Genomic DNA, 13,375 nt, shown 5'->3' with positions numbered 1-13,375 from the left:
TAAAGGTATGCAGAAACTAAACCGAAATTTGTGGAGAGGTCTTTTTGCAAAGTTGGCTAAACTTCACAAAAGGGTCTATTTGTAAAATTAACCAAAATTGTGGGATGTTGAGGGTGCTAGATGATCAAATATGATGACCATGACCCAATTCGAGCGTGTCCTTGACCCGAATTTAGCCCTGAACACGAGGGGTATTTTGGGTATTTCACCAAAATTTACCGCAAAATGACAATCATTGCTTGGTATGCACGAAATTTGTAGGTTTAATTAGACTTCAACTATGAAATCCTATTTATTCATAGGACTTTAGTTCAAGTTCTTAATTTTCCTTTTAAATTTCGTGTATTCATATTTTAGATTGTACCTGACTTGCTGCTTTTCATTGCAGATTTTCGATGTCTCCACATCGACCTCGACCTCCTAGGAGTCGTTCCCGTTCGCAGCATAGCGAGGAAGAAGTTCCCACAGCACCCTCCCCTCCAGCGGCATCCTCTTTCGGGGGTGAGAATCTTTATTTCTGTATCCCTGATTGATCCCTTCGCGGGTCATTAAGGAAGAACCGACATCCTCCTTCGCAGGGATTGAGGTTTCAGGATATTGGTGGCTCTGTTACACCCTCGTTTGGCCCCTTCGCGGGTCATTCGGGAAGGGCCGACACCCTCCTTCGCGGGGGTTGAGGTTTCAGACTTGTTTTGCTTGGCCAATTCAAGTCTTCTGGTATATTGGGGCGATCTTGTGTCGTCTTATACCTTATAGGTCGGTGTATGTTACCACGTTATTTACGTGATGATGCATACTGCTCTTCTAGTGTAGGACACTCAAAATCGTCTCTCCAATTACCCCGTGAATGATCTTATCTCGCTTTTTTATGAGATGGATTTAATTCATGGATGATTTTCTGACTCTATCCTTGCTTTGTTGCAGTCGAGTTCCCCACGGGCAGTCTCCCTCCTCATGCTACTACTGGTTGTAGCGGGGAAGTCTTCTCTTCGGCTTCCATCAGGCAGGCTATTGGTCCACTCCCTCAGTTTGACAGAGATCGTTCCGATGAATCCTGTCGTTTGATACGGGATGGAGGGCGTCATTGCTTACGCCAGCTGATTACGGATGCTTCTTTTACTGCGGATTCCGTTTCTACTCAGGCTTTAAAGAAGCCCAGTTTTCTATGGGGAGAGAAAAGTTAATGCCGCTCAACAGAGCTCTAAACGGCTAAACTTTTATAGAGGGGACTGCGGCGGTGGCAATCTCGCATCGGTGACTCCGTTGGTGACCTCGCGTCGATGACTCCACTGGCGATGATGGTGGCAACAATGGCTAGTCAAAGGTGGTGATGGACCTGATGGTCAGATACAAGATGGGTTCTTTTGCAGTTCAGTTTGGGAGGAGGATGTGAAATGAAAAAGCTAAACATTAAACATCTTTTATGTGTTTTGCAAAATGCATTTTGTTTTGGGCTTGCTTAGCTGTAGCCCAGAAGGAAGGGCTTGGTTTCCAGACATATTTCGCTTGGTTTTTCAAAAAGAAAAACGGAAACCAAAGAAACGCAACGTACCCAAATGGAACCTAAATTCACAAATATTAGATTACAAATATTTCATGGAACCATTTGGTTTTAAAAAGCCGTGGAGTAATTTAGACAATCTTAATGAAATGAAAACTTATGCACATGATTGTGTCTACCTTAAAGAGATTTTGTTGAAATTTTAATAGCATCATCTGCCTCATTGGCAATCCTCTTCGATTTGAAAGGTTCAAGGATAGGAGGAATCAGTAGCAACATCCGACCTGCAGGTATGATCATCAAATTATCCTGGGAGAAGCTTGGGGCAGTACGAGTGTAAATCATTGTAGTCGAGCCAAGAGAATCCTCGCCAAATCCACATGCTCTAAAGAACAATCTGATGGAAATATTTTCAAAATATCAAAAATTGCTTGGTAATGTTATATTTCAATATAGGCTAAAGGCTAATTTTATAGGCTAAAAGGCTAATTTGCTCCTACCAGTGCCTCATACTCAAATTGATCCTCGTTCTTTATATTTTCTCAATTTAATCCTTGTACCTCTTATTAGATTTAAATTTAGTCCTATTTCAACATTGTGTTAAAAAAATTGTTAAATAAAAGTTGCAAGGACAAAACCATCCTATGCAATCTTTTCTAAAAAAACCAATCACATACCCATCGGGTTTACTGTTTATTCAGAATTCGCAAGCATATTTATGCTTGGTCGAACATATTTATTTAGAACTAATTATACTGACTTCCAGTTTTTCGTTCTTTATTACACACACATGTATATGCGTGTGTGTTTGTACGCTTGCTTAGTTATTCCCTGCTCGTCTCATCTAGAGAATGGAGATTTCGAAATTGGTTCAAAGAAAATTACAGGAAGAAGAGATGAATAGATCTTATAGAACTATATGTTGATCTTCAAGATTTATGTTTAGTCATGATATACATTTTGAGTATTTTAATGGCTGAATTGCAACTAAATACCTTATAGATTAACCTAAGTTGCACTTAAATTCCTCAGTTGTAAAATCCTCCACTTTAATACTTCAAAGTATCATTAAAAGACTTGATTTTAGTTTTTCCTAAAAGGAAAAAATGCCTGCTGCTATTAAGATAAATTACCCTCAAACTTAGCATAGGGTTTATCTCATAAATTATCCTTGTACTCTTTGCAAATTAAGATGAAGTTGTACAAATTAAGTTGGATTTTCAATGAAATTGGGAAATCAGAAGAAAGAATGTGAGATTTGGTGAAAATTAAATGAAAAGGGGTAATATAACATAGGGGTGGTTCAATTGTAAATTAGATGAATTTTAGGTTATTGAAACGTATCATAATACCACGTGAAAATTTACATGGGATTTTCCCTATATTTTCTAATAACCCACCAACAGAGAGCATCAATGTTGCAATATTTAGAAACTTTAGGGTATCACGTGCAACATTTAGAAATTTTAGGGTATTTACTGGGAGCATTTAAGTGTAACTTAGGTGAAACTATAAGGTATTTAGGTGCAGTTTAGCCTACTCTAATTGGTTCTCTAGCTGTGCATTTACTTCTCAAGGTCAATGATTTTAGCTTGAAATGCTTAGGGAGCAGGTAGTTGCCCAAGTTACTCTTCAAATAGACTCTTCAACAGCTACTCTTTCAGCTTACAAAACTTCAATTTTGAATTGAGTATTTTATTTAGTTACTGTTTTGGGTCTTTGAATTATAACTAACACAGGTTACAAATTTCAGAATAAACAAAGAAGCAAAGCAAGAAATTTTTTAAGGCTGAGTTCATTTATGTTTGCCAATTTGTACTCTATTGACGGCCCGAGTAAGGCAGTGAATCTTCTACTGATTGAAGGTTGTCGGAGTTAAGCTTGATCTCTGATCTCTTTAAAGGATGCTGAAGTCTCCAAGATTGCTACGATGCAAGTTTACAAGATGCCAAAAAGTGTCGAAGTTTCCAAGTGCCACAGACTAAGCAACCTCTCGTTCTCCAGGCTAAGAGAGAGTTAGTGGCTATTAACTTAGGAGATAATGGGAAAAAATATTTTCACAAACAAAGCTCTTGAAACGGTCATAGGCAATGTTCGCTAAGGGGGCAAAGCTCGCTGAGCAGCCATGTGCAAAGTTCGTTCTAGTAAACTTCACTAGAACATGGGTAGTCCACTTCTCTTAGGGTTTGGATGACGTAGACCATGTGGGCTATTAGGACGAAGTTCATTTTGGGTGAACTTTGTTTGAAGGTTCACTTTGACTTGATTAAGTGAAGCTTCAATATAACTTGGGCAAGCTTAGCTGAGGCTTAGTCGAGCTCTGCTATGGCTCATGTTTGGGTTATTCTGACTTGATTAAGTGTTTAGCCCATGGGCATCCACTTCTTAAGCTTATATCCGGCTCAAGTATCAGTTTTTGTGTTATCCAAACTAAATATCAGTCCATGATTGAACTTGTATACTTTGACTATCTATAGGACCCTCGCAAGGTTTCGTAATCTTGCATTTGACTTGTGATAGGGAGTGAAATACTTTGGATAATAACCAGAGGTGTATTATTGAATATAGCATTAGTTGTCTTGTTCAAGTTGGATATATATCTCTATTTGACTACTTGGTTGCCAGAGGTGTACTACTGAACGTGGCTTCTTTCGTCATGGACTTATATTGGCTGAGTACTTAGGTTTATCTAAAAGCTCTTCTATTGGAGAGTTCGTCCAATTATGTGTTTGGAACGAAGTTCATTTGCCCTTGGATTCGGATGAAGTTCATAGAATAGTGATGTCCGCCTAACCCTAAATTTTGGCGAGATTCGCTCAATTTTGACTTTTTGAGCAAGGTTCGCTAATTGGCGAGGGTCGCCGAGACTATTGCCTTTAGATCCGCGCCTTGATTTATGGCTGAGATCTCTCTGTGGTCAAATATTTGGCAAGATTTGGCAGACGACCTAGCATTTAGGATATTGTTTAGCCTCTTTGTTAGATCCAATTACTTCTCGTACGAAAGCAAATTTTCTTTTGGGAAATTGGTTTTGGAAAGTTTATATAAATAGCCCTTCCATTTCTATTTTATTCCATCTTCATCTTCTCAAAATCTTTATCTACCCGGGCGGAGTTGCTTCTTGAAAGAGAAGCTAAGATCAAGCAGCTTCAACAAGAGTAAGTAGAGGGCGGTTCTGCAGAGGAAATATGTATTCTCGACCAATTGGTGGATTTGCTTTCGGACGAAGAAGCTAAGTTCGGGCAAACTCTCAAGAACAAGTCGAAAGCATAGTGCGAAGTGCATTGTGACAGTGATGCATGGAACTTTGAATGTCATGCTTTGCGTAAGACCCCTTCAAAGGCTTTGATGGTGCTTGAAGGATCCTTGGAGCTCCACAAGTGAGGACTCCACAAGTGATTAGGTCTCACAAGTGTGGACCTAGAATATAATTAGATGTCGTCTGGCTTCATCAAACTTGACATCTAACTTTATTTGTGTCTCTTTTCTGTTCCTCAACCATCACAAATTCGGAGAAATAGGAACTAGCTTGCCTTGTAGTCTGGAGATCTAGAAATTGCTTAAATGAAGCAAGGTTAATGATCAATGAAAGAATGACATCTTTGTGAAATTGCTCATCCTTAAAATTTTGATCTATGCATGACATGCCTTCTTAACTTAGAGCAAAGCTCAATCTCTGAAGAAGGTGAGAGTTGTTGAATGAGATTCGCCTAATGAAGTCTCTTACAAATTGGGTGAAGTTCGCTCAGTTTTGAGACTTGGGCGAATTTCGCTCAATCGATTGATGAAGTTTGTTCAGTATTCGGGCAAAGTTCGCTAAGTAAATTAACGAAACTCGATTAGATAATTCATAGTTTTAAGACCCCAGTTTTTGTACCTTAATTTGAGGTGAAGATCGCTCATGGTTTAAGTATAGGGCAGAATCTTTAGGCTAATATCAGGGCAAGATCTCTGAGCGAAGCTCGCTAAAAGCCTATAAATAGACTATTTATATTCTTCTCTTTTCACTTTACCACTGTACCCTAGATCCTTCAAATTTTTGAGTCCTCGATCTCAAGAAATACTTGATTTCAATAGCCCCCCATCTTCAGCTCGTCAAGGGAAAGCAGGCCACCGATAGCTCTTGTCGATCGAACCCCGCTACTGCATCACCACAACTGGAGATAGAGTAGGGTAAGCTTCTAAACCCTTTTCTTTCTCAACCCGGTCATCAATGGTAGGGTTTTTTGTTTGCCAAAACATTCCCCATCGAGCTCAAGTAATGCTTCAAAGCACTTGAATTAGTTATGCCATCGATGATGAGGCTTTCATGACCACATTTGGTCTTAATTCTTGGTTTTGTTGGCAAGGGCGAAGCCTTGACAATCTCCATCAATTGTGCTTCACATGGCGAACTTCGCCCTTTTGGTAGGGTTCGCTATGTTAGCCTATTGGGCTTCTAGGCGAACCTTGTTTGAGCGAAGTTCACCACATTAGCCCACCTGGGCTTCTAAGCCAGTCACGCCACTGTTTTGAGCTTTGCCGCTACTGAGGTGAGCTTCACCTAGACTTGTCACTGTAGGCATAAACAAAATTTGCCTATAGGTCCCCGCACGCAACTTGAGACGGAGAAAAGACGATAAATTTCATTATCCGAGTCAAGAAGGATTATCTGAGTCAAAGGAGATCATCCGATACCGTAGAGGAGCTAAAAAGCACATGAAGTAAGTCAGCAAAACGTACGAGTCTATGATAAACGATGAAGGAACAACTCAGCCGAGAGTTGTGCTTTGCCCACAAAGGGCGAAATACCATGTGTGTCTCGCCCACTCCATAAGTGTCTCGCCTATGGGAGGTTATAGGGCTCTTCGCGAGCTTTTCAACGCATCTTGGATCACCTCATTCCGAAATTGGACGAGGGAGTTAGAGGCAAAACAACAATGCAGACATCACATAAGTTTCCGAGACACATGCAACTGTCTCAGAAACTATAAGATGTCTCGCACATTTCAGCCATGATGCGATTCAAATATGAATAAGTTTAAAATATAAAAGTTGTAGATCTCTTCGTCAGCTTTCCAACACATCTTGGATCACCTCATTCCGAGATCGAATGAGAGAGTTAACGACAAAATACAACACATAGTTTCCGAGACACATGCAACTGTCTCGAAAACTACAAGGCAAGAACTGATATTTCGACCATGATTCGCATCGAATCTGAAAAAGCTCAGAAGATAAAAGATGTAGATCTCTTCACCAGATTTTCAACGCATCTTGGACCACCTTATTCCGAGATCGGACTATGGAGTTAGAGATAAAATACAACACATAGTTTCCGAGACACATGCAACTATCTCGGAAACTACAAGATAAGAACTAAAATTTCGACCATTATTCGCATCGAATCTGAAAAACCTTAAAAGATAAAAGTTTTAGGTCTCTTCACCAGCTTTTCAACGCATCTTGGATCATCTTATTCAAATTAAGATGAAGTTGTACAAATTAAGTTGGATTTTCAATGAAATTGGGAAATCAGAAGAAAGAATGTGAGATTTGGTGAAAATTAAATGAAAAGGGGTAATATAACATAGGGGTGGTTCAATTGTAAATTAGATGAATTTTAGGTTATTGAAACGTATCATAATACCACGTGAAAATTTACATGGGATTTTCCCTATATTTTCTAATAACCCACCAACAGAGAGCATCAATGTTGCAATATTTAGAAACTTTAGGGTATCACGTGCAACATTTAGAAATTTTAGGGTATTTACTGGGAGCATTTAAGTGTAACTTAGGTGAAACTATAAGGTATTTAGGTGCAGTTTAGCCTACTCTAATTGGTTCTCTAGCTGTGCATTTACTTCTCAAGGTCAATGATTTTAGCTTGAAATGCTTAGGGAGCAGGTAGTTGCCCAAGTTACTCTTCAAATAGACTCTTCAACAGCTACTCTTTCAGCTTACAAAACTTCAATTTTGAATTGAGTATTTTATTTAGTTACTGTTTTGGGTCTTTGAATTATAACTAACACAGGTTACAAATTTCAGAATAAACAAAGAAGCAAAGCAAGAAATTTTTTAAGGCTGAGTTCATTTATGTTTGCCAATTTGTACTCTATTGACGGCCCGAGTAAGGCAGTGAATCTTCTACTGATTGAAGGTTGTCGGAGTTAAGCTTGATCTCTGATCTCTTTAAAGGATGCTGAAGTCTCCAAGATTGCTACGATGCAAGTTTACAAGATGCCAAAAAGTGTCGAAGTTTCCAAGTGCCACAGACTAAGCAACCTCTCGTTCTCCAGGCTAAGAGAGAGTTAGTGGCTATTAACTTAGGAGATAATGGGAAAAAATATTTTCACAAACAAAGCTCTTGAAACGGTCATAGGCAATGTTCGCTAAGGGGGCAAAGCTCGCTGAGCAGCCATGTGCAAAGTTCGTTCTAGTAAACTTCACTAGAACATGGGTAGTCCACTTCTCTTAGGGTTTGGATGACGTAGACCATGTGGGCTATTAGGACGAAGTTCATTTTGGGTGAACTTTGTTTGAAGGTTCACTTTGACTTGATTAAGTGAAGCTTCAATATAACTTGGGCAAGCTTAGCTGAGGCTTAGTCGAGCTCTGCTATGGCTCATGTTTGGGTTATTCTGACTTGATTAAGTGTTTAGCCCATGGGCATCCACTTCTTAAGCTTATATCCGGCTCAAGTATCAGTTTTTGTGTTATCCAAACTAAATATCAGTCCATGATTGAACTTGTATACTTTGACTATCTATAGGACCCTCGCAAGGTTTCGTAATCTTGCATTTGACTTGTGATAGGGAGTGAAATACTTTGGATAATAACCAGAGGTGTATTATTGAATATAGCATTAGTTGTCTTGTTCAAGTTGGATATATATCTCTATTTGACTACTTGGTTGCCAGAGGTGTACTACTGAACGTGGCTTCTTTCGTCATGGACTTATATTGGCTGAGTACTTAGGTTTATCTAAAAGCTCTTCTATTGGAGAGTTCGTCCAATTATGTGTTTGGAACGAAGTTCATTTGCCCTTGGATTCGGATGAAGTTCATAGAATAGTGATGTCCGCCTAACCCTAAATTTTGGCGAGATTCGCTCAATTTTGACTTTTTGAGCAAGGTTCGCTAATTGGCGAGGGTCGCCGAGACTATTGCCTTTAGATCCGCGCCTTGATTTATGGCTGAGATCTCTCTGTGGTCAAATATTTGGCAAGATTTGGCAGACGACCTAGCATTTAGGATATTGTTTAGCCTCTTTGTTAGATCCAATTACTTCTCGTACGAAAGCAAATTTTCTTTTGGGAAATTGGTTTTGGAAAGTTTATATAAATAGCCCTTCCATTTCTATTTTATTCCATCTTCATCTTCTCAAAATCTTTATCTACCCGGGCGGAGTTGCTTCTTGAAAGAGAAGCTAAGATCAAGCAGCTTCAACAAGAGTAAGTAGAGGGCGGTTCTGCAGAGGAAATATGTATTCTCGACCAATTGGTGGATTTGCTTTCGGACGAAGAAGCTAAGTTCGGGCAAACTCTCAAGAACAAGTCGAAAGCATAGTGCGAAGTGCATTGTGACAGTGATGCATGGAACTTTGAATGTCATGCTTTGCGTAAGACCCCTTCAAAGGCTTTGATGGTGCTTGAAGGATCCTTGGAGCTCCACAAGTGAGGACTCCACAAGTGATTAGGTCTCACAAGTGTGGACCTAGAATATAATTAGATGTCGTCTGGCTTCATCAAACTTGACATCTAACTTTATTTGTGTCTCTTTTCTGTTCCTCAACCATCACAAATTCGGAGAAATAGGAACTAGCTTGCCTTGTAGTCTGGAGATCTAGAAATTGCTTAAATGAAGCAAGGTTAATGATCAATGAAAGAATGACATCTTTGTGAAATTGCTCATCCTTAAAATTTTGATCTATGCATGACATGCCTTCTTAACTTAGAGCAAAGCTCAATCTCTGAAGAAGGTGAGAGTTGTTGAATGAGATTCGCCTAATGAAGTCTCTTACAAATTGGGTGAAGTTCGCTCAGTTTTGAGACTTGGGCGAATTTCGCTCAATCGATTGATGAAGTTTGTTCAGTATTCGGGCAAAGTTCGCTAAGTAAATTAACGAAACTCGATTAGATAATTCATAGTTTTAAGACCCCAGTTTTTGTACCTTAATTTGAGGTGAAGATCGCTCATGGTTTAAGTATAGGGCAGAATCTTTAGGCTAATATCAGGGCAAGATCTCTGAGCGAAGCTCGCTAAAAGCCTATAAATAGACTATTTATATTCTTCTCTTTTCACTTTACCACTGTACCCTAGATCCTTCAAATTTTTGAGTCCTCGATCTCAAGAAATACTTGATTTCAATAGCCCCCCATCTTCAGCTCGTCAAGGGAAAGCAGGCCACCGATAGCTCTTGTCGATCGAACCCCGCTACTGCATCACCACAACTGGAGATAGAGTAGGGTAAGCTTCTAAACCCTTTTCTTTCTCAACCCGGTCATCAATGGTAGGGTTTTTTGTTTGCCAAAACATTCCCCATCGAGCTCAAGTAATGCTTCAAAGCACTTGAATTAGTTATGCCATCGATGATGAGGCTTTCATGACCACATTTGGTCTTAATTCTTGGTTTTGTTGGCAAGGGCGAAGCCTTGACAATCTCCATCAATTGTGCTTCACATGGCGAACTTCGCCCTTTTGGTAGGGTTCGCTATGTTAGCCTATTGGGCTTCTAGGCGAACCTTGTTTGAGCGAAGTTCACCACATTAGCCCACCTGGGCTTCTAAGCCAGTCACGCCACTGTTTTGAGCTTTGCCGCTACTGAGGTGAGCTTCACCTAGACTTGTCACTGTAGGCATAAACAAAATTTGCCTATAGGTCCCCGCACGCAACTTGAGACGGAGAAAAGACGATAAATTTCATTATCCGAGTCAAGAAGGATTATCTGAGTCAAAGGAGATCATCCGATACCGTAGAGGAGCTAAAAAGCACATGAAGTAAGTCAGCAAAACGTACGAGTCTATGATAAACGATGAAGGAACAACTCAGCCGAGAGTTGTGCTTTGCCCACAAAGGGCGAAATACCATGTGTGTCTCGCCCACTCCATAAGTGTCTCGCCTATGGGAGGTTATAGGGCTCTTCGCGAGCTTTTCAACGCATCTTGGATCACCTCATTCCGAAATTGGACGAGGGAGTTAGAGGCAAAACAACAATGCAGACATCACATAAGTTTCCGAGACACATGCAACTGTCTCAGAAACTATAAGATGTCTCGCACATTTCAGCCATGATGCGATTCAAATATGAATAAGTTTAAAATATAAAAGTTGTAGATCTCTTCGTCAGCTTTCCAACACATCTTGGATCACCTCATTCCGAGATCGAATGAGAGAGTTAACGACAAAATACAACACATAGTTTCCGAGACACATGCAACTGTCTCGAAAACTACAAGGCAAGAACTGATATTTCGACCATGATTCGCATCGAATCTGAAAAAGCTCAGAAGATAAAAGATGTAGATCTCTTCACCAGATTTTCAACGCATCTTGGACCACCTTATTCCGAGATCGGACTATGGAGTTAGAGATAAAATACAACACATAGTTTCCGAGACACATGCAACTATCTCGGAAACTACAAGATAAGAACTAAAATTTCGACCATTATTCGCATCGAATCTGAAAAACCTTAAAAGATAAAAGTTTTAGGTCTCTTCACCAGCTTTTCAACGCATCTTGGATCATCTTATTCTGAGATTGGACGAGGGAGTTAGAGCCAAAATACCCGAGACAGCACAAGCTGTCTCGGAAGTGCAAGACAATTGCAACTGTCTCGCACACTGAGAAGCTGATAACGTGTTTTCTGACAGTTTTATTGAGCTTTGTGTGGTCCACATGGCTTATTAACTGCTGGGAATCACCTATGAACGTGGGGGAAGCAGTTACAAGCGAGGATTATGCCCATAACCGTAAGAGTAATGGCAATTAAACATGGGGAAAGCGGTTACAAAATGGCCAGAAGCAAGCCATGCTTCCGAGACAGTTGTAACTGTCTCGAAAATGGGAAGCTGATCATGCTTCCGAGACAGTTATAACTGTCTCGGAAATAGAAGCTCTTCGACACACCTTCTTTTCAACTTTTGACTTCAGTTATAGTTCCTAAGGGTTATAAATACCCCCTAGGACCATTACTGACGAGGATCCAAGCAAAGAAAGCAGATTGAGTAGAGAACTTGAACATTTTGGAGTGTTCTTATCAAGAGAGAGTCTTCATCAAATTCGAGCACATCCAACAACTTTGGGATTCCTTGAGATCTAAGCTTCGACTTGATTTGAAAAGAGTGTTCATCTTACATCGATAAGATATTCACTTACCTTTTTCTTACTTCTAAACAAAACAAGAATTTCAAATAGCCTTCACGGTTCAATCAAAATCTGTGAATCGGTGGTCTACGGGCTAACGCACCCCCGGCACACGCAAAGATCCCGCGCAAGCAACGATAAAAAATGATCATGTGTGTGTTTCTAGGAAGCACTCCTAATTTGGTTTTGTTGTAAGGAGTAGTTTTACAAAGCACAAGGCTCACTCTTTTGTATTCATTGTAATCGATAAATGGTTATAATGAATTCTACAACGAAATTTGTTTCTGACACAAACAGTCACACTTAGCCAAAAAAAGTTTTAGCTTGGCAGTGGGCGAACTTCGCTCATGAGTGAGCTTCGCTCAAGCAAGTCTAGTGAGCTTCGCCTATGGGCTCAACACTTAGTTAATTTTAAATTCATGTCTTCTAACTTGTTGTCTCTTCTCTATGTAGTTCATTTGCCAGATACACATGTTAGGCGGCATAATTATTTTGGATACAATGGAGCACGGAATCCGTTGGTGTTGCACATCTTCAGAGGCAACATTCCTCTATTCTTTAAAGAAAGCAACTAAGAATGGATAGACGTGATCCATCGTGGGAGCATTGCTCCCTAAGAGAACTTGTCACAGACACCAAGTTCTCTATTCTTGAGAAGGATCAATCAAGAAAGTTGAAATTCTTGTTCGGTGATGGTAATCCAGCAGGCTATGAAGCACGACCATAGACACGGCAACACGGACACGACACAGACACCAAGGTTTTAAATATCGGATATCGGAGAAATGTCGGATGACCAAAATTCATATCGGATTGCGGATATCGGGGAAATATCGGGGATATGTGGTAAATATCAGAATGTCATAATGAATGTTTGCATACATAGTATAATACATTAAAATGTAATCTCAACATATGTAATGAAATTTAAGCATACAAAATATGAATAATATATGTTTAGGATCACTAATCAACCTTCTAAAACAAACAAAAGTGCAAAGCAACGTTGCAATATTCGATCTGCTTTTTTTAGGGCAAAATATCATTTGATATAATGGAAAAATCTTGATATATCGTCCAAAAATTCCAAACACGGTATATTATTTTGCAACAAACTATATAAAAAGATATATTGATCCACATATCGGCTAACATATTGGCCATGTCGGAGATTTATCACTCAAAATAGTCAAAAAGCGGTAAAGGATATTTAAAGACCATATCGGTTGCGGCAAGCCCTATAAAAGAATATATCGGGGGATATATCGGGCCATGTCGGGGATATTTAAAGCAATGACAGACACAGACACGACAAAACCCAAAAAATAGGACACGACGACACGACTAGATTTTTTTAATATTGTTATTATATATAGATAAATTTATAAAATTCAAACAATAAACTAAAATGTAATCATCAAACACAAAATACTAAGCTACTAATAAGCTGTCAAAAACGTGGGGTATATTTGCATTAACAGGGGGTATATATGCAAGATATGATCTCTGCAATAATTACATCCCC

The 13,375-nt window shown here is 39.5% G+C and overlaps 1 protein-coding gene across 1 annotated transcript in view; it reads right to left on the bottom strand.

Moving 5' to 3' along the window:
* The window catches only part of LOC109831574, a 31,927-nt gene continuing 20,092 nt past the window's right edge, over positions 1,541-13,375 (bottom strand). Inside the window, 1 exon segment of the mRNA XM_020398920.1 lies at positions 1,541-1,898. Within this exon segment, the coding sequence (XP_020254509.1) occupies positions 1,682-1,898 (217 nt within the window). The 3' untranslated portion in view covers positions 1,541-1,681.

The sequence above is a fragment of the Asparagus officinalis genome, chromosome 2 (genome assembly GCF_001876935.1).
Source record: "Asparagus officinalis chromosome 2, Aspof.V1, whole genome shotgun sequence".
Taxonomy (NCBI): Eukaryota; Viridiplantae; Streptophyta; class Magnoliopsida; order Asparagales; family Asparagaceae; genus Asparagus; species Asparagus officinalis.
The sequence above is the reverse complement of the archived record's forward strand: the minus strand, read 5'-3'. Positions and strand labels throughout refer to the sequence as shown.